The sequence below is a fragment of the Macrosteles quadrilineatus genome, unplaced genomic scaffold (genome assembly GCF_028750875.1).
Source record: "Macrosteles quadrilineatus isolate MER2022 unplaced genomic scaffold, UCM_ALF_1.0 Scaffold_3__2_contigs__length_128488019, whole genome shotgun sequence".
Lineage (NCBI taxonomy): Eukaryota > Metazoa > Arthropoda > Insecta > Hemiptera > Cicadellidae > Macrosteles > Macrosteles quadrilineatus.
In genome coordinates this window covers 89,786,924-89,814,696 of record NW_026542596.1, presented here as the reverse complement: position 1 = coordinate 89,814,696, position 27,773 = coordinate 89,786,924, and the positions used below count along the sequence as shown (strand labels likewise).

At 34.8% G+C, this 27,773-nt stretch overlaps 2 protein-coding genes across 5 annotated transcripts in view; one reads left to right on the top strand and one right to left on the bottom strand.

Annotated features, from left to right (window-relative positions):
- Positions 1-4,517: 4,517 nt before the first annotated feature.
- The window catches only part of LOC128990315 (uncharacterized), a 92,704-nt gene continuing 69,448 nt past the window's right edge, over positions 4,518-27,773 (bottom strand). For 2 of the 3 annotated variants that reach the window (XM_054412644.1, XM_054412645.1), the window contains exons 13-17: positions 25,962-26,162; positions 24,570-24,886; positions 23,194-23,392; positions 5,939-6,318; positions 4,518-4,657 (exon numbers count right to left, since the gene is read on the bottom strand). In XM_054412644.1, the coding sequence (XP_054268619.1) occupies positions 4,624-4,657; positions 5,939-6,318; positions 23,194-23,392; positions 24,570-24,886; positions 25,962-26,162 (1,131 nt within the window). In that variant the 3' untranslated portion in view covers positions 4,518-4,623. Of the gene's footprint in view, positions 4,658-5,910; positions 6,319-23,193; positions 23,393-24,569; positions 24,887-25,961; positions 26,163-27,773 lie in introns of all 3 variants that reach the window. The other variant, XM_054412646.1, reaches the window with a different exon arrangement.
- On the top strand, positions 7,469-22,620 carry LOC128990316 (arylsulfatase B-like). 2 transcript variants are annotated; one of them, XM_054412647.1, is made up of 8 exons: positions 7,469-7,577; positions 13,427-13,586; positions 15,251-15,474; positions 16,069-16,330; positions 17,005-17,162; positions 20,782-20,917; positions 21,397-21,549; positions 22,111-22,620. In XM_054412647.1, the coding sequence occupies exons 1-8, from the start codon at positions 7,479-7,481 to the stop codon at positions 22,530-22,532; spliced, it is 1,614 nt and encodes a 537-aa protein (XP_054268622.1). In that variant the 5' UTR covers positions 7,469-7,478; the 3' UTR covers positions 22,533-22,620. The 2 variants fall into 2 exon arrangements, with proteins under 2 accessions (XP_054268622.1, XP_054268623.1); XM_054412648.1 differs by lacking the exons at positions 7,469-7,577; positions 13,427-13,586 and adding an exon at positions 13,820-13,862.

The following is a 27,773-nucleotide window of genomic DNA, read 5'->3' as shown; positions in this document are numbered from 1 at the left end:
CCTAATTTAAAAATAGTATCATTACAGTATTGTCATTTTTTTATCTTGGCCTTTGTTAATGTTATACAATAGTTAATTAATATTAATTAATGTTAATTAGTTATAAACAATTAACTAACTAACTACACTAACAATTAACAACAATTAACAATTAACTAGTTATAAACGAATTAATGTTATACAATAGTTAATCTCATATTTTATAGTTTATTGGCCGATATTTTACATCGGGTTTCCTCTGCCCGATTTATTATTTAATTGCCGTCGTATAGTTTTGTGCTAGGCCTAAGAAAATGTTATTTTTTATGCAAAACTAATGAATTCAACTGATGAATCTTCTATCAGGAATAAGTTAAAGTGTTGACACAAAAACAGCAAAACAGTTAGTAAAACGTCTAAGCAAACACTCCGAATACTTTAAGATGTGGTTGTCTGCTGTATGATGTAGTTTGTAGTTTCAAGGGCTTAATTTAAGGTTTTGCGAGACAAAAAAGGCGTAGCCTTTAAATGCTCTTGAGTCTAGAGCCTTTTTACTAGTGGGAAGAGGCTAGTGTTTAAATCGAATTACATTTAAAATATTCCAAAATATGCCTATTAATTTAGAACAAGAGTTAACCTATACAAATATTATACCTTATTTCTTTATTTTTTCGTGTAAATTATCTCCACTTTCAAATTTTGCCACGTTTGATTAAGTTCTAAAGCCAATTTCTCTTCAGTAGACGTTCCCTCTTCATTCTTAATTTAATTAACAATAATTTCCATACAGAAGAACATTTATTTATTTATTTATTTAATTCCCAAGGTTAAACCAATTTTACAAATTTTGTGTACATCAAGATGGTAGCCTCTAAACAACATAACAAATAACATTCAATATTGAAAACCTCTAAAAATAAAATTTAATAACAAACTCGTAATAAGGTTTAACATCTCAGCTGTTGACCAGCATTGTTGCGAGCTGCTAATATCATGTGCTCTCTGGTTGCAACATGTTAGTCATTGGATCAAGGAACTTCGCAACAATGGGATCGTCCACAGATGTTAGAATAGAAACAGTATCAGTGTGGATCTAAATATAAAATAATGACGTCACTGGATGGAATCTAATACTAATAATCTCTACATGTGTTTTGGATGTTTTTTGACAGTTGCGTTGAAATAATAATACAAACATGTTTATTTTCGGGCCATTTTTTTGTTTATGTTCATATAGTTTCTATTTCACAATCCGTGAAATTGTCAAACAACCACCCATTCTAGTGGCGCATTGTCAAAAACTACAGAACGTCCTTGGGTTTTCCTCAATACTCTTTGTTGTGTATTAGCTTGTACAGTAAAGTATTCTACGATTTTGAACAGTCGTAATTATCCCATTGCCTAATAAAACACCCCAAGTGTATTAATAACCAATGCCAATGCACAAACGTTACTCGTATTATAGTAGAAATTGTTTGTATGCATATTTTGAAAAGCAGAAAAGCATATTTTGAAAAGTTGTTTTGAAAAGCAGAATTGTATCTGAAAAACACAGGCTCAATAAAGATCTTTTTATTTTTTTATAACTTAGGTCTCACATCCCATGTTAAAAGCATCCACATTTGCTTCATTGCTACAATAAATTATTTTGTGTTGTTTTTTCCATTCCTGTTCCATAAAAAATCAAAGATTGCCTGACTACAAAATACCATGAAAAAAAAACCATAGCCGAATGTAAAGTTACAAGAGAATTCATTATAAAGCTACAATTATTGTTGGTTGTTAGTCTAAGAGTTTTGGTGTAACAATAAGGTGGTACAATTACCTTTGTTCCTCCGGCGAATTTGTCAGGTTATACAATTAAATTAACTTAGCAGTAAAGCTGTGAAGTAAACAGGGACAGATGTTGTTCCAAGTAACGAAATTAATTTGGAAACAACCTCGAGAGAATGGTTGGGTGAGGATCTTGGCCCCCCTACTTTGTTGTAAAAAATATATACGAGAAAAAAATAAAACGTGTTAAACATGAGCAACAAATATACAAACTATGAATTGTTTTTCAAATTACATTGAGTTGGTGGAGTTTGGAGTTTGTGAAACGTTCCCAAGAAAATTTATAATTACGAAATATCTTAAATTATCTTCACTTGTTAAATTAGTTAAGCTTATAATAATTAATCTTAAATTATCAGCTCTGTATTAACTGGGGTTTATGTTAACTGCAATGATTTTTGAAAATATTTATCAAAGATAATATACTTTACACACTGAAGTAAAGTTCAATTATACTTAAAGCATAGTTTTATCATAGATGTGTTTCTTAGTCTATGGTTTTATGTGAACGAAACCCCTCCAATGTTTATTGATTAATGTTGTTGATTAATTTTTGATGTGTCAAACACTGACTTCTACTAAACATAGATCTCTTGACAGGTTTGGTTATGTAAGCAAATTTGCATATCCCAGAAATCCAGATGTCTATTAGTAGTTTGCCTGTTGCAGTTTAGTCGAGTATTCTAGTGTTTCAGGTTTATGGCTTAAGGGTGTTTATGGTTTAAGGTGAAGTCATTCAATGCATAAAAGAATGTAAACACTACAGTAGAGGAAGTCACCTTAGCTATGCTGACAGTGCAGTCGTCAGTTGATGTGCCAGTTGTTGATCTGTTAGTTCGTCAAACATTTGCTACAACACAACACGATCTAATATTGCACCACACTTCTTGTTGAGACCGCAATGATAGCTCGGAAGTAACAATTACTGTATAGCTAAGATTGCACTATGTAATGTGAATATAGATAGACTTTCCATGTAATGTAAAAATCTGAAGCCAAATAACGTGGTGCAGTCTGTTGAGATGATCTACCATCTAATGACAATATTCTGTGTCAAGTGATAAATCAATCAGCTGTTTGCTGTAGAACTTAGTGGATGGTTTGTGTAGCTTTTTTACTGGCCGAGATCAGCTGTTTCTTCAGCCAGGGCCATTTGAAAGCCAATTAATACCCTCGCCGCAGCAAACCTGCAGACTAAGCGAATTTCAACTTGTCTGATTACTTTTTTAGGTACTAAAATATTTCCATAAATAAGACATATTTATCCCATATTTAAATAACATTAGATTTAACGAATGCTTAGGTTTGCTGCTACGGGGAAGATAAAAAGTGTTTTTTGACCATATGTCAATAGTATAGGATGAAGTCAATAAATTTTCCAAATTTTATCAATCAATATATATCCATAAACAAGTAAACTACAACAATTTTCATTTTCTCCATTAGAATAACATGGGAATTTTAAATTACACTATTTTTGAATTTTCTCCGTGACCGTTAGACATACAACAGCGCTCCAATATACTAAATTATTTCTTTTTTAAGCTCTACAAAACAGTTTAGAAAGAAATTGCAAAATTTTTTGTTTTTAGGGTCAAAAATGGGAAAACCCCATTTTTACCCCATAAAACCCCCCATAAACCCCCGTTCCCATGGTCCGATTATGCTGGATCGCGAACTCGTTCGAATAAACGTAGGTTTACACGTTTGTACCGAATTTCTTGAAAATCGGATCATTTTTGCTCGAGTTATCGCGCTAACGGACACATATATAAATATATATATATATATATATGTATATATGTATAAGAATTTTTAACGGATGGTGTTTTTGGCCTCTAGGGACCTCAAAACGAAAAATTAAATCGGTCCCGGGTCCAGGTCTTACCATGAGTACTACAGTAATAGCTACTTCCCTATAGGGAAAATTCGCTAAAAAGATATTCAAAAGGTACGATAAGGTTCTTATTTTATACCAAAAGGTGTATTTAAGGCCAAGATGAGTAAAGGACGAGTGTTGAACATAGATGGGATGATATATATTTTTCTTGCCATGATGAGCTGTATTTTTAACCAAGGCAATTTGTTATGATGAAAAGATCAGCCGGTTCAGTTTCTATCAAAAACAATTGATTTTTCCCAGAATTTGGTCTGACGACATTCTTAGGCGAGCACCATAACTAACTATTCTCCCGCCAAATTAGTTGCCTTATTAATTTGGAATTTCACAAATTTTTGTTTTTAAAGCTGGTTCTCATTCAATCTTTTATAGTTCAAATAGTTTTGATCCAAACTGTGAAAAAGGTTAGCGCAGTTAGCGAAAGGTTTTGAGAGTAAGGAAAACTCGATTATTTAATAACAAGGTTAAAATGTCTAGAACTCTGATCATCAAGGAAAGTTATTAGATAAAATGTATAAGATAAGAAAATATTTTTTCTTGGGTTTTCAAATTATAGCCATTAGATATCTTGATAAACAATATCACAAATAACACGTCCTAGTTTTTGGTATGTTAACAAATTTTTGTTTTATGGATTTGTTAAGGAAATTCGCTACCTTTTAGAATGAGTGTATTTTAATTTCATTCATTTCCTTGTATTAAACAGGTATGAAGATATTTGGCTTTTTATCTACTGTATAGTGTTTTCTTTTGACCCATAGCTGCATTAAATTGGTTTTATTATTTAATAAAGTCACAATATATAAAAAGGAAAGGCTTACTTTATTTTATACAATATTAAACATAATAATACACAAATACATTACAATGATTATCAATGGTAATCTATTAAATAGAACTCCTCCAATAATTCACTTCTTTGGTTTTTGAACTTCTGCTGTAGATCTGAAAACAAAATGAACAGTTTCTTAAATATCTATTGACTAGAAATATTATAATTTTTCACTATTCTCTCAAAATATTTGAATGTATAAATCTATTGTTTTAACACTTCCCAGTATGTATAGATACAGCAAAATTATTTTATTTAAATAAAAACAAAAAATATTTTATTTATAATTATAGTTTGTTGAATTTTGTAAACAACTAACCTATGCAGCACTTTTGCCTCAAATATTTTTTTGCTTTTTATATTTTGTTAACTTTTTTTATAAAAAATAGTTTTTTATTAAATTTTTATTCTTCTAGAAAAACATTTCTAGTATTGTACATTGGTTAACGATATAATTGAATAAAAGAACGTTTTTACAAAGAAAATTATGTTATAGACAATCAACTATAACAAAATTAATAAACTGTCATAATAATCGGCGGAAATATCACCCTTCCGTCCGGGGAGCCAAAAAGTTAAGCGGATATATCCGCCTATGGTCCTGGAAGTGTTTAATTGCTTATTGTTTGTAAAGAAGGGTTCTTTTTTTTATTAAGAGGTTGGCGGCCTCTTTTGACCTTGCATTTGCCCGTCCACATAGACTAACTGCCCGTGCGTGGATAGTATCCAGTATACAAGGGGTGAGCCGGTACAAAACAAAGGTGATCTGTACTGATAAAATGTTATCGGCAGTGACCAGGATTGAACCCACGACATTGCTGCCTTGGGCCCGAAGTCCGCGACGCTACCAACTGAGCCATCGACTCACCTTTGGTTTGTATCAACCAAGACTCATTTCATATATCGTAAATCCTCTAGTGCAAGTGCCTTGTGAAATAAGAGACATCTTTAATTAAAATACAGTCTACAGAAAAGAAAAGTAGATAGTTTTTTTTACATTTTCCTAAATCATTCTTATATTTTTTCACAACAAAAAATCTGAATAAGAATTTTGATGACTCTTTACAACATGATTAACTATACTCTGTTTAAACAATTTTGGCGGTTTGAAGCAATTTCATTCCCTCCACCTCATGCTTTCTTTGAAACAACAGCCAACAGCTGATCAAAGGCTAAGAAATGGTGGGATAACCAAGGAAACCTTGCCTTTAAACCGGCTAAAATTTTGTGACAGACTATAAAACATGAGAAATACATGTACTTCAGCCCCATAAGTACATTTCTAAATCACATGTGAAAAGAGTCCGGATCATCCAACAGTATAAACTCAGCAGTATTTAAACACTTTTTCTAAAAATATTCTTACGTTCAAATAGAAGGCAGTTGACACCTACATCCCAGCAAACTTGATGCTCTTGCATGGAGACTTGACTGGAGGATTCGTCTGTATCTGGCCGACGTTGGCCGCTAGACCGTTCTTCAATATTCCGTTAGGCTGCACTACAGTCACTGACTTCCCATCTCTGCCTTGACCCATGTTGAAGCTCACACAGTTCTTGCCAATGATTTCTTCGTTCTTGCCATTCGTGAACGAAGGACTTATCACAGTTGTGCTGATCCTCCGCTGATTCTCTTTCCCGGTCGAGTCGTTCTTGTTGTGCAAGAAGAACGGAGGTTGCTTGGTCCCGTTTTCCATCTTTTGAGGGTTAGGTTGAGCGCTGATGGATATTGTTACTGTGTTTTTGCCTGAAGGCCTTGGAGGCGCAGTTTCATTCTGTAACAAGAAAAGAATTTTTCAGATCTAAAGCATTCAAAAACTTGTATTTGTCGAGTATATTTGATAAAACAATATTTTCCTGATTTATCATATTGTTATTATTATTTAGAGGACACAATGCTGTTTATTTAAACCCGAATAGGGCCAAAGGACAAGGGTGGAATGGATAAAGGTGTAATGTAGGTTGGTTACGGACTTCTAGCAATTAATTGTTTCTTAAGGCAAGGCTGTTTAAAAGCCCAATCAAGTACATCAGGGTTAAGTTTTTAGTCATAACAATAATGCTATTAACTTTATATATTTTACCTATTTCCTAGCTTTCTTGATTCACACAAAACTTTGACAAATTTATATTAATAAACACATTTTTTTCCTGTATTAACCTTCGCATGATGTTACATCATTCTCCCGCTCTCAATTATTATGGAAATCAAAACATCACTAATTAGTTGAAAACATCTCCTAATGATTAACACATTTTCAATTATAATCACATTTGCAAAACCTGCAAAGTAATGGAATTTCCAGTTGCTTTATTGTAATTTCATCTAAACATGTTCATTAGAAAAGGCAATTTATACTTTTAGATCCACACCACTACACCAAATGATCCGTAAATTTTACAAAGGTATATATTCATAGCAAGCAATCTACAGGGATGTATATTATTCCGTCATCATTTGGTCTCTAATGAACTGTTCAAGTTACGAATAGAGTGAAAATAAGTGATTCCAATTCCAAATATTATTTACTCAATATTGTGTGTAAATAGTTTCTAAGCGTTATTTTAGTGTATTACGAATTACTTTCATTCGAGTTCCCAATATAAGTAAATGGGCTGGGAATGTAAAATATTAGACCATAAGCAACAACCAAACAAAATAAGCATTTAATTGCTTTCAAAACGTGCATGATCTATTCCCATAACATGAAGCGCTGACAACATGTTTTAGTTAAGGTAATTTTAAATGTTTGTTCAAGTACCTAGTTAAGTTATGTAAGGATGCCATTATTTTTTTCAAACTGTACTTATGTTATGAAGTGAGCAATTATAGGTAACTAAGTACAGGTGGGAGGGGGGTTCACCAAGGAGGGGGGGCTCAAGGTTGTTTGGTTAGTCTGTCTGTGTGTCTGTCAGAGTACTGACCAGTAGCAAGATGTTTTTATTCCTCTCTCTGTTATATTTTGTGGCTGGTTCAAAAGTAGAAGATGGTTCAAAACCTCCTCACATTGTCTATATACTGGCAGATGATTTGGTATGTAAAATTTTTCTAATTGTTTTTTTTTTTTTTTTATTTCCAAAAGTATTAGTTGGATCAGATGTATTTACTAAAGTATTTTATACTCTCCTTACAATTTGTGTCTTTACATAAAAGCCTAGACCCTATTATCTTCACACTTATAGATAGTTAGTAGGCCTATGTAAAAGTGTTTTTTTCTGATTTTTTTACTTTCTCCCCCTATACCTAACAACAAGTATATGGAGAAAGTATTGTTTTCGTCAAAATTTTCGAGTTTGAGTTTTGAGTGGATATATTCGTTTTGGGTCCCCCTGGACCCAAAAAAGTGGTTTTTGAAGTGATGTGTGTGTGTGTGTGTGTGTGTGTGTGTGTATGTGTGTGTGTGTGTCTGTGTGTCTGGATGTGTACAGAGCTAGAGACTACACCTTTGGTCCGATTTCGATGAAATTTGGTATGTAGGTTAAAATCCATGGTATCTCCAGGCGTTTTTATCATTTTTTTGAAATTTTGATTTTTAATGGGGATTTTCCAATAAAAACCCATAAAAAACCGGAAAAATCGGATTTTCTCAAAAATGGCCCGAACGATTTTGATAAAAATTTAGTATGTTGTAGCCCTTTAAATTCTAAACAAAATGGTACGAATCCCATTTCTCTAAAAATTATGGTTCAAAAGTTATGGTAAATTATTTTATTTCCCATAAAACCCCCATAAAACAACGAAAAATAGGATTTAAGTAAAAAAAACCGGTTTTGATTTAACATAGTATGTTATGGTCCCTAAAGTTTTGATAGCTTTTTTCATATTTTATAAATTTTGATTTTTAATGGGGATTTTCCCATAAAACCCCATAAAATAACGGAAAAATAGGATTTTCCCAAAAACGGCCCGAACGATTTTGATAAAAATTTAGTATGTTATAGTCCTTTATATTCTGAACAAAATAGTACAAATCCCATTTCTGTAATAATTACGGTTTTAAAAGTTATTGTAAGTTATGTTATTTTCCCATAAAAACTCCATAAAATAACGGAAAAATCGGATTTTCCCAAAAATAGCCCGAACGAGTTTGATAAAAATTTATTATGTTATAGTCCTTTAAATTCTACACAAAATTTTACAAATCCCATTTCCGTTTATTTACTCTCACCGCTTACACATGATAAAGGTTGATTACAAACTTATGGGAGAAAGTATGTGTCAGAATGCTGATACCGTTTATTTACTAATCAATTTGACTGTTTAAATTAAATTTATCTGCGTTTGTAATAAAAGAATTTGTTACAGTGTAATTTAGTGGTTATCATGGTTTTTTCCATAATTTCTAATAATTCCGACCAACGGAACAGGTTACAGTAGTTAACATGCATTTATGGATGGTCTATATTTTTTTTTTACTAAAGATTTTGGTTGTAAATTTATAAAAATATACTTTACACAAATTTAATGCACGATAAAAATTTCAACTTATAGTGAGTGATATTGTAAATTGTTTTGTTTTTGTTATTTACATGCACTTAGTGTTTCTGACCATTTGGAACAAACTTGAAATAGCATCTGCTCATCTTTTAATCAAAACCACTGCTTCCTATAAAATATGTACATGATGAACACATTTTCTTTTTATCAGTTACTTCATTGACTGAGTTTTAAGTCACTAATCATTTTATTATTTTTTTATTTTTGGGAAGCGAGCTGGCGTAGTGGTTAGAGCACGGATTTCAGTCCCTGAGGTCCCGGTTCGATCCCCGCCAAGTCACCAATGGATTTTATCTAAGCGATAATGCCGTAACCATTAGGTCTAGCCTGAAATAATGTGAAAAACAATCCCAGGCTCGAGCCTAGCTTCATAGGACAAAAAAATTGTTTTTTGATTAATTTAAATTTTTCTTTGAAAATTTAACACTTTTTTTAATTGCAGTATCAATTTCTGTTATTTCAAACAGGTTGAAAATAACCAATGATTATTTTTTACATGTTATACATTACAGATTGTTGTTGCTCATCCAGAATGCAGATAAGTCCAAGTCAAGTAGGATTACTTACTTCAATTTTATTTTCATTAAACCGATCAACTTATGAAAAATACTGTAAAATTAGGAGTGATTAAGTATTAGCTGTATCTTATCTACAGACAATGTAAAGTCTAAGTCTAGTCATTTAAACATGATTAGTATAATCTTGAATTTATCTACCATAGTCAGTCCTAAAGCTCTGTCTGTAGGTGATTTAAAAAATAAATTAATTTTTTAAGTGTACTTAGGGCTGGCACAGAAATATATTAAACAAAATCTTTCATGTATTGGCTCTAATATTGACTATACAATCTATCCCAATTAAAGCTCCAGAGGTCTTAGCGTAATAATAGAGATCGATGGTCTTAGCCCAAGGGAATTTTTAGGTGAATAGGTCTATAATTTACCCAGGTTTACAATGTACCTTATTGTGTAATTTCATCTCAGTCAGGGTAGAGTTCCCTTTACCCAGAACAAACTATCACAGACAAGCAGATACAATTTTGTATATAAATAATTCATTGAAAAACAAAAACAAATCAAAGATTTTCAGAGATATTTTTTTGTAAAATGGCTCCATCACTTACTATAACTTCTAATAAATAATCTAATTTCCAAATATAATCATGATGTTTCAATCCAAGACTCAAATAGTAGAGGCACAACAAACGTTTGGAAAATGGAGAAATGAGGAAATGAGGTCTAGTTTCATGTTGAGGTTGCAAGTCGTGGTTTAGTCATTATCCTATCTCAGTTTTAAGGTGGATGACCCACTACAGTATTGACTAACAAATTCAACATTTCCTGTTAGCTTACATAACTTTTACTTATCGTTTATTTATATATTTATTTTATTTATTTACTACTAGTAGAGTTCCCATATCTCTTTCAGGTTGACCTATAATTGTAACATGTTTATTGAAGCTATACTAGTTTTATCCCTAATGGGGAGAGGTTGCAGAAGAGCAAAATTTGTTTATTTAATTTTACTGTATGAAAAAGTCACACATCTATCATTGGTTTTACAAAACAAAACTCAATAGTATAACTTATTTTTTTATAAGAATCTTTATTTTGATTCAGGTAAGTGATTTATAACAATTATTAGGTGCCTAGTGTGAAATGTAAACTGTGCTGAGCCACGTGTTATTATGAAAATACTGCAACTATTTTTTTATTTTCAAAATGTACGCTATTTACGCTTTTAACATTGACTTTTAGACTAGTATCAGTATCAATTACTTATTAACATCAGGGACCTATTAAGACACATTATTCATCAGTAAATAAGGGATAGTTGTAAGTTTTTCAACATTTATAAAACATTTATATTTCAATAAAGAATTTTGAACTGAATTGAACAAACACACACACAGAGAGACAGACTGACCATAATGTTTTTATAGAATATAGATTATAGATTATAATGTAGATTGAAAAAGATTATATTATAGGTTACATTATAGATTATTATGTATATTACAGCATATAAAACAGCACAGTTAAGTTTTAGCTAATCTCTACTAAGTTAATTGAAACAAAAAAGCTGATTTAGAACAAAGTATGAATATTTAAAAGGCCTTATTCAAATTGTGGCAGCTTCAAATGCAAACAATCCTCGTCCACATAATGTTCCAGTATAATTGCCTTACTGATAGATGGTAGTTACAAATACATTGGCAAACAAATATTTTAATAATAGTGTTACCCATTACAGTAAACGCATTATTTTGCATTTTGGGTAAACATTTACTACCAAAACGTTTCAAAAATCTTATTCAAATATTACATTGACTTATATATAGTTTTTATAACTATATAAAATATAGTTTGTCAATTAGCCAGGGTTTGTTTACATCCTCCTAATGAGATATCCTTTACAGAACAATTCAGATTGCCTCCAACATCACTTGTTCAAATTTCAAGAAATATCAAAACGTGCAATAACCTTGCCGTTAATATTTTAATCCATACTCTTTTGAGTATTTAGTGTTTCCTCATTTTACAGTCTAGTGTTTTTACTTCTGAACCAACAAAACTTTTAGAAAATAGTGAGACTACATTTTATGAAGTCTATACTTGTTTAACTGATGTCCACTCATATTTCTTTTACTAAAAGCTACTTTATGAACACTTTTTAGTTTTTTTTTTTTTTACTATTGTTACACAAATCTTGTTTCATTTATATAATCTTGTATCTTTTTAAAAACGTTCTTTTAGCAAACAAACCAATGTAGTACTCATCAAGTTTCTTATACAAGCATACAAGCACTTGAAGTACTGTACTAAAACAAGTTCAGTTTTCTTTTCTAACGTGATTGTACAGGAAAATTTTCATGGAAGCCTAAAAATGAGAAAGACACTGTAGTACTTTGTATCCTTTTAAAGTCCTAAAATCTTGAAAGATTCTCTGAAACTGCAAATAGGCAATGACTTCAAGGAAAACCAGTTATAAGAAATAAACCCAGTAGTAAAAAACAAAATTATACACCTAAGACAAACAAGAACAAAGAACTGGCGGATTTAATGAGGAATTCATTAACTCCACTGAATCAGTGTGTATTCCTTTTATGGGACCAGTTGTATTACATAACTGTGTACCAATAATTTTTACTGTGTGGACTACTGTTTAATAGTCCTGTAAAACAACACATATAGGCTAGGTCTCAATTATCATTTGTTTTATGTAACTAGACTAACGAGATGTATTTGTTTCATACAATGTTTCATATTTATTTTACAATTCCACATCCATTCAGTTACTAAGTGGACGTTCCACTTTATGGAACAGAACTGTGCCAGTTCCACCTAACATTTTCTTTCTAAAAGTTATGTCATAAGTGGAGCCACAAAAAGTAATTTTGATTGTCAGTTATTGAACTACCTGTCATTTTCAGTAGTATCCAATACCAGTAGTCAATGATTTAACTAACAGAATGTTAGTTTCCATCCAACAAAACCTTCCCACAAGAAAAACCATGTAGATCATTGGTTTATTGTTGCAAACTTTTTGGTTTTTCTTCGATAACACAATTTCAGTTTATTTAAAACAATCTATTTTATAGGTGGAACTGTGATGGTCAGGCAGTCATTAACCGTATTTTTTTTAATATCATGGATACCAGCCCAAAACCCAGTTTTGGTTATTGCCAGTAGTATTGGTAATAGGTTAGTAGAAGTGTGTCGCAACTCCGCTACCAGCATAATCTTGCAGTTACTTGGGTTTTGTTGAGTGTCACAAAGTATTGGGTACATCGATTGCTACATCACATTCGGTTGTTTTTATCCTGCCATGGAATGTGTGGCCAAATTGTTCTGCTGACAAGGAGGTGTCATCATTCCATGTGACGTGTAGGACTGCCGAACCTGGGGGACGGTTAGTTAGTCAGTTTGGAAGAGTCGAGAAGACGCGGTACTATCCTTCCCTCTCCAGCATATCCATCGCGGTAGACATGTCTCTGTTAAAATCTGGTTTTTATGAACAGTAGCAACTGATAGCAACTCATATTAAGTAACTTTGTTGTTTTGAAGTAATAAACCAAGTGTTAAATTCTCTACTCAGCATTCGATCATTGAGTTTCTGCCCTTCCCGTGCGTGGTTGTTACAGAACAATGGTTGAAATATGCCGGTTTCATATCACAATTGTTTGTTCGATATTATTACATTTACAGGGACAGGACTAACTTCGGAATCCTGCATGTAGTTAGAAAATGTATCTTCATTTTAATTTTCAATGCTCCGTGTCTAATCAATGCGGCTTATTAACGTTATTACTTAATTTTACAGTTTGTAACAGTTGTTGTTATAGTCCCACATTTTACAGTTGTATTTTAGTTTTCCATTTTCAGGGATGGAACGACGTCAGTTTCCACGGGTCTGACCAGATCCCCACCCCCAACATTGACTCTCTGGCATACAATGGGGTGATTCTCAACAGACACTACACTCAGCCCCTGTGTACTCCTTCCCGGGCCTCCCTCATGACTGGCAAATACGCTGTACACACAGGTAGGTCTGAGCAGATCCCCACCCCCAACATTGACTCTCTGGCATACAATGGGGTGATTCTCAACAGACATTACACTCAGCCTCTGTGTACTCCTTCCCGGGCCTCCCTCATGACTGGCAAATACGCTGTACACACAGGTAAGTCTGACCAGATCCCCACCCCCAACATTGACTCTCTGGCATACAATGGGGTGATTCTCAACAGACACTACACTCAGCCTCTGTGTACTCCTTCCCGGGCCTCCCTCATGACTGGCAAATACGCTGTACACACAGGTAAGTCTGACCAGATCCCCACCCCCAACATTGACTCTCTGGCCTACAATGGGGTGATTCTCAACAGACACTACACTCAGCCTCTGTGTACTCCTTCCCGGGCCTCCCTCATGACTGGCAAATACGCTGTGCACACAGGTAAGTCTGACCAGATCCCCACCCCCAACATTGACTCTCTGGCCTACAATGGGGTGATTCTCAACAGACACTACACTCAGCCTCTGTGTACTCCTTCCCGGGCCTCCCTCATGACTGGCAAATACGCTGTACACACGGGTACGTTGTACATACCACTATCAAGTTGTTTTGTTGAGTTTTTCTATAAAAGCTTCTCATCAAACCAGGTGGGGGGCTTCTCTTTACTCAGTTACTCCCATAAGTTATATGATTCGTTCAGTCCAATTCTAGCGGACACGGTAGCTCAATGTTAGCGTGTTAACATTAAGTTGATAAGCCAGAGTTTACTCATTGGGAAATGGCTCGTTATTTCAGTGGTTGCGGTTGCGCTGCTTGCCTAATAAAGTTGCCAGTTCAAACCTGAGAAAGGTTAGTAGATATTATTTAATGGTTCGAAACTTGATCAAGCCAATGGTTCAATGGTTCAAAAATGATCAAAATTTCATCATTAGGTTTTTAATGAATGGTCCTAGCTATAGAAATAGCTGATCTTAGCAATCAATACAAACCCTTTAAGAAACAAAATGCTTGTGTAGAATAGTCAGACTGGAATTTTGCCGGAGAAATGAGCTTCGCCAGGCCGCAACTACGATCGCTCGCACGGCTGCCGCGCTCTACCTCTCTCTCTCTCTCTAAGCCAATTCTTTGTCTCACTCTCTCTCACTCAGTCACCTGACTTGGCTGCACGCTTGCAATGGTTTGCCTAGCGGCTCACGTGGAAATTATTGAAAATTCAAAATTTCCAGACTGATTTTTTACAAAGGCATTGCGCTTCTTAAAGGGTTTGTATTCATTGATCTTAGTCAGTCATAAAGCACACACCACTTTATTTTATGTTGTTTGTTGTTGTTCCGGATCGGTGTGACAATTGGTTGACTTCACACCAGCTCTGTTCAATTCTACACACCTAGGTGACGTAGTTGCTATCTATCAAGTCATGATGATGATGATAATGGCCAATGCAATATCCTATCACCACTGGACAGTGAATATCCAGTGTGAAATACATGTTACTGTGCTTCGATCATTGCACGGCTATTAGGTCTTTGATGGAAAGCAGGTTTGGAAAAAAAATCCATCCACTTTTGGTATTTTAAGGGAATAGCATAAAAGGGGTCTGAAAAAAAATAATATTTGTGTACTAGGTAACCCTAAAGTAAAGTTTAATTATTTATTTACAAGATATCACTATTGATGATATACCCGTTCAGGTTTACATGATGCTTTACTACCAACTCACAAGGCAGGTATTCCACTGACAGAGAAGATTCTTCCTCAGTATCTGAAGGAGCTTGGATATTCCACACATCTGGTGGGCAAATGGCATCTCGGGTTCTACAAGAAGGAGTTTACACCTTTACAGAGAGGGTTTGACTCTCACTTCGGCTACTGGTCTGGAGCTATCAGTTACTACGACCATATCGATGAAAACCCGGTGAGTAAATCTGGTTTCTGACTGGTTGCTACGCCACCAATTTATTAAAGCTGTAGGAGTAAAATGTCAGTGATGGAACACTTTTGAAGTTCAGAGGTGATTAATGTGAAGAGCCAAGACAGTGGCTGTGTATCAGGTGGCAAAAATATGCCTTATTTATTCTAAGACATTGACACTATCTTGACAGAATACCTAGGTTTTTATTTTCACTTGAAAGAAGAACTATTACAATGGTTTCGTCTTCGTGGCATTGGCAAGGCTCTGGGTAGTTTTGGAGTCATTTTGGAATAAAAACCTAAATACTAGAGTATTTTGTGCTAATGAGATTCCTCATGTAATTTGTAATGTTGAATTACAAGGTGGTTTGACATACATGTTTCAAAACTGCACAAAACGTATTGAACTGGCATCCTCATAGAAATCGTATCTAATGTTCAGACCATCTCTTAAATGGAATTCAATGAGAACAACTCATCCTCCTTTCCATTAGTTTGTGCATGGCATGGTCAAATCTTGATTGATAGTAATCCACACCAGCAGGTTTCTATTCGTCAATTGGCACAAATCTTTCAACAATCCTTCTCCACATTACAGATTCCGACGCTCAACTACAGCGGCCACGACATGAGGAGAGGCTACTCCTCGGCGTGTGACGTGGTAGGTCAGTACGCTACAGATCTGTTCACCAGAGAAGCTGTCCGTGTGATAGAGAGCCATGAGCCAGACAAGCCGATGTTCATGTTCATGGCTCACTTGGCCTCTCACGCCGGCAACCAGGGCAAGTGGCTAGAGGCTCCTCAGGACGAGATCAACAAGTTCTCCTACATCAGCGATCCCAACAGGAGAACTTACGCAGGTGAATAAAGGTAAAAGTGTGTAAGTTCTAATTTTGTTATATACCTATTCCAATTATTTTTATCCTTCTTTTAAAAGATTTCTAGTGTTTGGATCAGGGTTTCACACAGCCAAAACCAAAATTTCATTGATTCTTGATGGTCCACAATATCTCCTTAAATGACATACTCTACATCACCAACAATGAACTTCAAATAAAAAAACTTGCAGACTTATCCTTTGTTGATGATACTACTTCTTAAGATCTGCTTTTAACCTCAATATCACATGAAATTCAGCTAAAATTCATCAGTGGTCGTAAACGACCATTACAATTGAGAGATGAATTACTAACCAATAGTAGGGGTGTGCGATCCTGGTGCGATGGATCAAAAATGCATCAAAATTCTGATTTGATTAAGTGGGGGTCTAAAAACAATTTGATAATGGGGGAATCAGAGTATCCATATACGAAAATCAATAGACCAAAACCTCTATGTAAATTAATCTTTTTGACTCAAATATTGTACTTTGAGTGGGTTAATCTTTTTATAGTTTATAGATAGCAGAATTAATTTAAATGCATTCAAACTAAGATATTAAACTTTTTCACAAGAATTTTAAGATTTATATGTAATAAAATATAGGACAAATATCATTTAAATTTTTTCATTGTTCTGACGAAATAACTTTCAGCTATGGTCTCCAAACTTGATCAGTCTGTTGGAAGTGTGATCACTGCCTTGGAGAGGAAAGGAATGTTGAAGAACTCCATTATAGTTTTTCTATCAGACAATGGAGCCCCAAACATTGGAGTTTACAAGAACTGGGGGTCCAATTACCCTTGGAGAGGAGTAAGTACCAGTTAAGTAACTGGAGATCTAACTACCCTTGGAGAAGAGTATGTACCAGTAATGTAACTGGGGGTTCAACTACCCTTGGAGAGGAGTAAGTACCAGTAAAGTAACTGGAGATCTAACTACCCTTGGAGAGGAGTAAGTACCAGTAAAGTAACTGGAGATCTAACTACCCTTGGAGAGGAGTAAGTACCAGTAAAGTAACTGGAGATCTAACTACCCTTGGAGAGGAGTAAGTACTGGTAACTTAACTGGGGGTTCAACTACCCTTGGAGAGGAGTAAGTACCAGTAAAGTAACTGGAGATCTAACTACCCTTGGAGAGGAGTAAGTACCAGTAAAGTAACTGGAGATCTAACTACCCTTGGAGAGGAGTAAGTACTGGTAACTTAACTGGGGGTCCAACTACCCTTGGAGAGGAGTAAGTACCAGTAAAGTAACTGGAGATCTAACTACCCTTGGAGAGGAGTAAGTACTGGTAACTTAACTGGGGGTTCAACTACCCTTGGAGAGGAGTAAGTACCAAAGAAGTAACTGGAGATCTAACTACCCTTGGAGAAGGGTAAGTACTGGTAACTTAACTGGGGGTCCAACTACCCTTGGAGAGGAGTAAGTACCAGTAAAGTAACTGGAGATCTAACTACCCATGGGGAAGAGTAAGTACTGGTAACTTAACTGGGGGTCCAACTATCCTTGGAGAGGAGTAAGTACCAAAGAAGTAACTGGAAATCTAACTAACCTTGGAGAAGAGTAAGTACTGGTAACTTAACTGGGGGTTCAACTACCCTTGGAGAGGAGTAAGTACCAAAGAAGTAACTGGAGATCTAACTACCCTTGGAGAAGAGTAAGTACTGGTAACTTAACTGGGGGTTCAACTACCCTTGGAGAGGAGTAAGTACCAAAGAAGTAACTGGAGATCTAACTACCCTTGGAGAAGGGTAAGTACTGGTAACTTAACTGGGGGTTCAACTACCCTTGGAGAGGAGTAAGTACCAGTAAAGTAACTGGGGGTCCAACGGTCCAACCCTTTCTTGTTTGCTCATGAACATAATGTGTCATATTTGTTTTATGACTTAATTAAGCCGTTGAGTTGTAACGTTCAATTAATTGAACACAAGAGTAACATGATCACCGTGTCCACTTACAACTACCTATCTAGATACGAGTACGAAAAAAAAAAAAAAAACAGATAAAGCTATGCGGGTCCGCGGAATTGGCTAACTCTGGAATTCGCTAACCCCATGTTAAACGCCCTATCTTCAAATTTGGTCAATGAGAGGAACTCACTAACTTGTTCGGTTTCGGAATTGGCTAACTCCAGAACCCGCTAACCCGATCTAGAGCCGGGTTAGCGAATTCCGTCCTCGTACGGAAGTCGCTAACTCGGTCCCTCGGCGGAACTCGCTAACTCCCAATCAGAAGCCTCACGGGTCGTCCAATGGGAGCCAAGCACGAAGATTTTTGGCCAGTGTTGCCGAAAGTGTAGTACCTATATCGGTACCATAATGTCGTATCCTACGAATAATTAGGATTAAAAGCAACGTAGTCGATAAAATTCAGAAGTATGATTAATATTATTCTTATGATTATTAGGGTAGTAAATGCATCATAGTCTTACCATAGACTAACCAACACAAGTAAACTTTACATCCCATTGTAAACTTTGAAGCTCGTTGTTCGTGTCTAGTTCATGTCCGGTGACACTGATCGCTAGTGTTGATGAAATTGTGTTTCTATTATTTTAAAGTTAACTTTATTACTTGTTCTTTACTGTTTGGTTATATAACTAGGGGACATGTTATTTAGTTGTGATTAGAACGTTTTATTTGGCTAAACGAGGTTCTAAATGACTGAAAACAAGAAACAATTGTAAACAAAACACGACCTCTAAAGACAGTGCACCGGACAGATCTCGCTGATCCATAAGGATGAGAAATGTACTAAATGTAATAATGTAATGTAATATAAGGGGATATGTTTTATATGTGGTTTTCTTACTTAAATAGTAGCTTATTGGGATGCAAAAAGATAATACTGACATTTAATTTGGAGCTTTTACATGTTATGAAATATCTATTTTCGTAGTCCACCATTTGTTTCTTTTATTAAAATAAATACCATTTTGTGAACTTCTGCAAATAAAATTATTAAGATCGTATTTTATATACTGGGATTGTAACCTTCTATAATTCTGTAAATTTCTGTTATCGTAGGCTATTAGTTAGAACTCAGGTCATCCTCTTAATTTTGTTTAATTTTTACGTCTTTCAGTAGGCCTACTTTTTAAAAGTCTGGAGTTTTTATGGTTCTAAATGGACCCAGTCGTTCTTGTTTGTTATCATTTTTATGAATGGTGGCTATAGCTGAAATTACCTGATCTTATCCAAAAACAAAGCTATTGTCTATTGAGTAGCTCAGTACCGGGGAACGGGGAATTGAGCAATGGCTTGGTATAGTTTATTTCGATTGAAAGCATAATATAAAGGAAACCCAACGCTCAAATCAGGAAAATCCGTCAAGTTGTTGATTAAGAATCGTGAATTAAAATAAACCTGTCACGTTTTATTATATGAATATTATAACTTCTCCTATTATTTACTAGTGATGCTTAGGTGTACAATCTAAAACTACTTAAAACATGTAACATTATTACTAAAATATTCAACACATTTTAGAATTAGGCAATTACTAGTAGGCCTACAATGCTTTGGTTTAAACTATTAGGAATAGATTTAGGCATCTACAGCTATTCTATAAATTGATATGAAACTTAGTCTTTGCCATATTTGTACACGTTGGACGATTCAACGACGAACATTTAATTTAAAATCTATGAATTAGTTATGAAAGTTACGATGATTGATGACTGCGTATTAATTAATAATTTTGTTTTATTACGACATTACAATTAAATTTGTTTTCCGTGTTTGAGAACTTGTATTTTGTGTTTTGTTGTGCGTGTATTTTGGCTTAATTTCGTAGAGGTTTAATTATTTAGTACCTATTAAACTGAATTTTCAATATTTTTCATATTCTATTATTTTCTTTTATACTGATGGCATATATATTTAAGATCGAAATCATAAACATTTAATTGGCCATTGTACAGTTAAATAAAAAAAAAACACTTTTTCATGATTTTTTTAATTGTCTTTGAATTACTTTGGGCTAGTTATATATCTTAAAAGTAGAATTGATAACAGATAACATTAACATTTACTGTATCTTCATTGACACTTACATTTTGAAATACGGCAGTGTACGATTTTTTTGTCACACAAGGTTGGCAACGCCCGATGCAGTGGGCGCGGCCGGGTTAGCGACTTCCAGAGTTAGCGAATTCCGCCGCGAGACAAAATCGAGTTAGCGGGTTCCGGAGTTAGCCAATTCCTTACTGAGACGGTTAGCCAGTTCCAGAGTTAGCCAGTTCCGACACACGACCGAGTTCCTGAGTTAGCCAATTCCTACGTCTCAGCTATGCCTGACATCTGCTGCAAACTGGCAGACAAGTTTTAAACTACTACACTTGGGCTTTTTAGGTTTGCAATGTAGCTAGTTAGTAGAGTTATCCATTATAGGAGTACTTATTTGACTTAACCATAACTATGCTTTGACAGCAAAAAGCTACTCTTTGGGAGGCTGCAGTTAGAACTCCTTCCCTCATCTGGAGTCCGCTGATTGGCAAACCTTCCAGGATCTACAATGATCTGATGCATATTTCAGATTGGCTACCAACACTGTTGAGTGCAGCAGGTAAAGAAATCTTTATTTAGTTGTATTAGGGGTATTATTGGAATAGCAGGCCTCACAAAATGGGGAATATTTTAGGTAATATGTATTCAATAATTGAAATATTTCACAGTCAATTTCAACCTGAAGTTACTGATAGGTTACTGATGGTCTGATGGAATGCAGTACATGATCCAGGTATGAGGTAATCCGATGAGAATTCCAGCCTGGATCTCGGCGTCCCGTGTAGCAGTGGGTGTGTGTCCCGCACTATTCTGTTCATTACAAATTTTCAAAATGTAAAACCATGGAAGGTTTTGGTTGTGTTCAGGTCTGATGATAACTGGGTGAAACTCCTGTGATAATAAACCCTGTTTCTACTTTCTAATTACTAAGGCCTCTAAATCAGCATACACAGTAATATTTCAACCTTACGTTATTTTGCTATTATGTAGGTCAAATACTTTTTAAAGATTCTAAACTTGAATTAATTTTATTTTCAGGCTACAAAGGCAAGATTTCAGACATCGATGGGATAGACCAGTGGAGAGCTTTATCTAGAGGCTACCCAGGGCCAAGGGAAGAAGTTATCATCGATGTTGATGACAAAAAGAAGATGGTTGCCGCGATTTACAAAACTTTTAAATACGTTAAAGGTAACATAACTTTGAGAATACAGTTTAACCTTGAGAACCGAACAGTAACATTATTCAAAAAGTAAATTATATTTTTTACGGAAATCATATGAAAATCGTTTGAAGTAATAATATGATTGAGTATCTCCTCTAAATATTTTTTGCTTGTGAATCGAGCTTAAACCAGACACAGGCTTAGTCAGGGTTTTCTAACTAGCTATTGAAATTTAATTGGAATACCATCGAGTTATATGTATAGGTTATACCAATAACGTCAGTCAAAGATAAGCTTCTTAAAATAACTTTTTGATGGTTTGAAACTGGGCTCAAATGATCCTTTATCATTGGGCTTTTCGCAATTGGTCTTCAATAATGACAAAGGTAGCTAACGTCAGTAACAAAGCTATATCACACATTTTCACTCCATTCTACCAATATCCTACTCTCATCCTTCACCCATATTCTGTTCAAAATACAGTATTGTGTCACTTCTCACTACAATAATAGGAGTGCTGTCCATTAAATAATACAATCCATTTATTATCCTCTATTGAAGGATTAAAAGAATGTATTTATTCCTAGGACCATCAAGAGGAGGCCCTGAAGACATGTTTTTGAACACAAACACAATATTCTCTCCCAGGCAACCCAGGTACAACCTGAGGACTGTGATTCAATCACCGACATGGCAAGCTGTCCAGAAACATATGAAAACTCTGATCCCAATCGATGGTATCTACCAACTAAGACACCAAGCGACTATCACTTGTTATCATGACTTTGACCAAGCGATGGAATGTGTAGATCAACCTTGCTTGTTCAACATCCTTGAGGACCCTTGCGAGCAATACAACATTGCTGACGAGCTACCGGAGGCAACACAACACATAGAACGACAAGTTATCGACCCCTACAGGAAAGGAGCTGTTGTGATTCCACTAATAGAGGATCCAGAGTCTAATCCTGAGAACTTTGATGGGGATTGGAGTATTTGGGTGGAATGAAACCGGTTTTAGTGACATTAAATGAATATTTTTCATATCAAAACATCTTTTTTCATAAACTAGCAGCATTTAATCTTTAAATTTATAATTTTAGCATTGAGAAAAGTTTAAATGATTGTTCTGTATAGTTAAATGTGTGTAAAAAGTAATAAGTGAAGTAAATCTGTAGAATAGGCTACTTGAATTAATTTGATTACAGTTTTGTTTGTGGAGTAATTTTTTGCTTTTATCCCACTACATGCCTAGATTAGTCTCACAACAATTGCCTTGGATTTGTTCAATAAAGACCTACTTTTTGAGTATGCCTATAGCTGCGTTAAGTGAATTAAGGTTCATTCGACATGATCTAGATGGCATTCTAACTCTCAATCTACAGTTCTGTATTCTTGCCGGGGTATTTGCCGGGATAGTACACCAGACCTATCCGCCATTGATCAGAATAAATGGTCCAGTAACATCACTGTCCAATAAAAGGGCACTAGTTCAAAACTTGACTTTTAGGTTGCAGCTTATGTTCGGTTCAGCTTTTAGTTGTGTTTGTTGTGTTGTATACGGATCGATATTTGTGAGTAGAAGATAGGTTATGATACGCTTGCGTCCAATTTAGTAACCTTTCTGGTTGATAAGGTTATTGACATTTAAAACTGAGAATTGTACTCACAGTAGGTGAAGTATCACACTTGAGGTTGGCTTTGGAGAGAGTCTGCGTGAGTTCGTCTTGTAGCCGAGCTGTGATTGGCTCATCACTGCCCAGGCTGGTCCCGTTGTGACCCAAGAACTGGAACCTCTCTGGATTCTTCCTCTCGTTGTTCTTTGGATACTCTCGGATAGTTATTGTGGGCTTCACCTCTGACGATTTGCTGTTAGATGTAAAAACGGCTGAACCATTATAGAAACCATTATTAATATATTTAATAAAATAATCTCATAATCATATCCAATGGGAAAAGGATAAAAAGCTAGATTTTCTATAACCTGAGAGACGACTTCATACTTTTCTATAATATTTCTCTGTTTATATAGCCTCTTGTTGTTTTGCCACTAAGAATATCCAAAGCAATTTTCAATCGTACTATAAGCTTCTGTTTTCTGGATTTGTATCTATTAAGATATCTTGAGAGTAAATCTCATTCTAGAAAGATAACAAAATTGTATATCAAAACAGTATTAAAATCCAAAAGTAGCATTGAATTGGTACCAAATTTCTGAAATATTTAAGTGGCTATCAGATTGTTATAATTGAGTCTATGAGAATAAAATAACCACCATTTATTAAAAAAACGGATATGTTCTGCTTATGTTTCATAAAAAATCTTGACATAAAATAAATAAAAGATTATATTGTGCATTTTTGGTCTCAGGAAGATAACTGCATTGTTGAACAGCAAAAATACCTGACAAGAAAATATTTTCATTGGATAACATCGTTACTACTAATTACAAAGACAATTTGAAATCCAATTACAGTAGACTCCCTCTTATCCGGACTCCTCGGGACCGAGGCTAGTCCGTATTGCTGGTTTTCCGGTTAAACCGACGTCCCCAAAAACTCGTTGAAATGGACTGTTAACTGTGATATTTGACTTAAATTTAGGAGAGCATTGTATTTAGACACGTGATCACTGGTCTCAAATCTTTCCCACAAGAACAGTTGTTTCAGTACTGCCCACTTCCTGCCGATCTAGTCCGGTTAAACCAATGCCCTGATAAAAATTGTCCGGTTAAACAGATGTCCGGTTAAAAGGAGTCCAGATAAGAGGGAGTCTACTGTACTGTCTATATCGGGAGTACCCATGTCATCCTATGAAGACAGTTTTTGAATTCAAGATTGTCCTAGAGATGTACCTGTATTTTGCTGCCATGCATCCGAAAAAGAAACATTGGCTAAATTAAATCATAGGCTTGTATTTTAGCTGGTTCAAGAATCAGTCAGTCTCCAGAAGACTAAGATTTCAGAAGTCTACTTTGATCATTCACGCACACGCGATAGTGAGATACCTAGTAGTTTAAAGTTTACTGTGTAATTTTAGACTCTACCTTGAAGTAGACGACACGGTGTTGTGAGCGTTTGGAGGGAAGTATATTGGTGGAGGCTTGGGTTTACTGACTTCTGGGTTTGTCAGTTTGAAAGACTCCAAAGACTGCATTTCCACAAAGTCTGCGTTGCCGTTCTTGCTGCCGTTCACAGCTTTGTGTGCCACTGTCTTTGGCTTTCTGATGGTGGAACTCGCCTCGGACGCCAGACTGGTTTGGTCGTAGTCAGGGGTCGGTGTATCTGGGGGGAAGGGTGGCAGAGTAGCTTCTAAAGGTACAAAGCCGTTGGTGGGTTTTGAGTCTAGATCGTCTGAGGGCATCTGTAATGGAAAATTACAATTAAATCAACAAAAAAAACATTCCCACACTAAAAAATAATCTCCTAGATGTACACTGAAATTTGTGTGTACTAATATGAAGAAGTAATAGCTTTACTGATCCACTTTTTCTCTTTTTATTTTCAAAGTATTTGTGCTTTGATTAAATCACTTCTTCTTACGCTAGCCGATAGGTAGGTTAATACATTTGCTAGTCCAGCCCTATTAGGGTGGAACGTATTTTTGCTGGTAGTAAAGCCACCATTAACTAGGAGTAAGTCTGACTGATGTCCTAATTCTTGTAATTTTACTGGCACAGGTAGTAAATAGCAATCAGAAATCTATAAGAAAGCCCTTTCAAGGTAGGTGAAGATAGGACCTTCAGTTGGGACCAGTCAAAGTCAAGTTAACTCTAAAACTCATATCAAGGATCACAGCCCCCATTGGATTCTATTTCATTGGTCAATTAACTAAGGTTTAATGGTAATAGGTTTATCACTAAGTAATCTTACAGGGAAATTCTGTAGTTTACTATTCCACTGCATGTGTTGTGTCGTCATGGGTTTCTGAGTCATAGCAGAGAGGAAAAGAGATGTCCATATTATTAAATAATAATATGCCATAGTTGAATATACTTGACCATACATATAATTTTCTTATACAAAGTACATAATTTCATATTTAAGTGTATATCGATTTTTGTGCCTTAAATCAAACGTTTACCCAAATTAAAGAAGTTACCGTTGTCTAGATCTTTAAATGATAACCACAAAATTTAATGTAATTGGATTGACCTTACAAAAAATGTGCTACTGTCCATTACTGATTTCTCCCATTAATGGCAACTGTTTGAACAATCCAAAATTAAAGGTCAACTTGTAAAAATCACAACATCTTTTCAGTATTAGAATTGTATTGAAAACTAAGGTAAAAAACAAATATTCAGTACCACACTCTGTGAGAATATCTTCCAACTTTTTCCATTATAAATCTGGCAAAAGATGGTCCATATAGATGGAATTGCTAATTTGAGTAGTCTATGATAAACTATACTGATTATTGATTAAAGTTAACTCACAGGAGGGGGAGGTGGGGGGACACAGCTAGATTGTCTCCGTCCCAATCTAAGGAGTTCTCTTTCCGTCTCTGTCGTATCTTGTTTGTCTCTCTCTAACCGGAGATCTCTCTCCTTCACAGCTACGAGAGCTCTCTCCTGACTCATCTTCACAGCGTATTGTTCTTCCTTCTGCTGCCTCTTCACCCTGAAGGATTCTCTTTCCTGTAACAAAACCTTACATCAAATTGTTTATTAACACAATGTTATATCCACAGCAATATGGGAGTCCCCTTGAAAATAGGTACCGTATTTGAAAATGAGTTCCAGGGCACTTCATATTCCTAAGGGTAGAGATAAATAGATTAAAGCAGTGATAATTTATTATGTTACTATATTATTTTAATAGGTTAAACCTTTATAAGCCCTCTCACAATAATTCCGATGACTTTGATCTCCAAATAGGATTATATGAATTGGGAAGTTTGGATTAAATAGGAAGTAGTCGAGTGTTTATTGGCTTCACTCAAGTGTAATGAAACATCCTTTCGCAAAAACAAAACTTTTATAGTGAATTCTGAATTGAATATGTAAATCACCGAAACATTGTAAACTGTGCAGCAAAAACACTACAGACTGTTTACAGAGTCGCATAATTAATTTTGTTATGAGAAATTTGAAGCTGACGTTAAATAATTGTACAGATTAAGTGAAACCTGTATAATGGGAGTCCGAATTGATCAGGGTGCACTGTATTACCAATTAAAATTGAGATAAAATAGTGTAAATGATAAATACCTTGCTGTCTAGATTGGTTAAAAGTATCATTTAATAGAAATAAAGAAATTGACAGCAATCTACTGTCAGAGGTTTAACTTCATGTTGTTCTTGTCCCATAACTCACTATGATACCACTTACCACGGAAATAAAATGTCTAGCTCAACAGGCAAGGCTATAACACTATGAGGCACAAAAGCTAAAACACAACCTTAAAACCAAATGGGAATGGTACGCCGTTAATTGATCGGTTCCAGTAACAATGATCTCCGACCACCAGTGCTAATCAGACTTCCTATGTAAACACAGCAATGTGAGATAGCCTTGTAAGCGAATCACTCTGGATTGTGATTAGATTGTTTGTCCTTGCTGAATGTTGTAATTTTCCAAATAAATAAACTTATTTGAAAATTGTAGCTTAAAAAAGTAAGATTCTAGTTCAAAGATGTTTTTCCCAGCCTCTGCTTCAATACAGTCAAAACTAAAAGATGGAAATTATTATCACTATTATTTAATGATAGTGTGAATAACATAAAACAACACGAGAAGTATTATATCCAAATGATGTTTTCAAACAATAAATAATAAAATAGGTTATATTTTAACGGAAAACCCCATAATGCCAAATAGAGGTGTTTAAAAAAAATAAATTAGTCAGGAATACCTTACCTGATAAGTAATTTAATTACTAATGTACATTCTAGGGAATTATATATTCACAAAAGAATATTATGTTTGTTACCTCGTACTGTGTACCCTAATCTCATGGGCTCTAAATTTCCTTTGGTAAAGCCAGTTAAACTATATCCTATTAAAATAAATCCTTCAAAAAAAATTTAGGATTTGTTATGCATTTTAAATAAAATAAATAAATAAAATAAAATAAAAACGTTTTTATTAGCCAGCGTTTCTCTGATATTGATATTTTCTGTAACAAATAACAGAAAAAATCTAGATTTAAAGTATTGGCATTGCATTTAATGCTAAAAAATTCTAAAACTTAATCAAAGCAAGCAGCAGCATTCACTTAGCTGGTGGTTTTGTATGAAAAAAATATA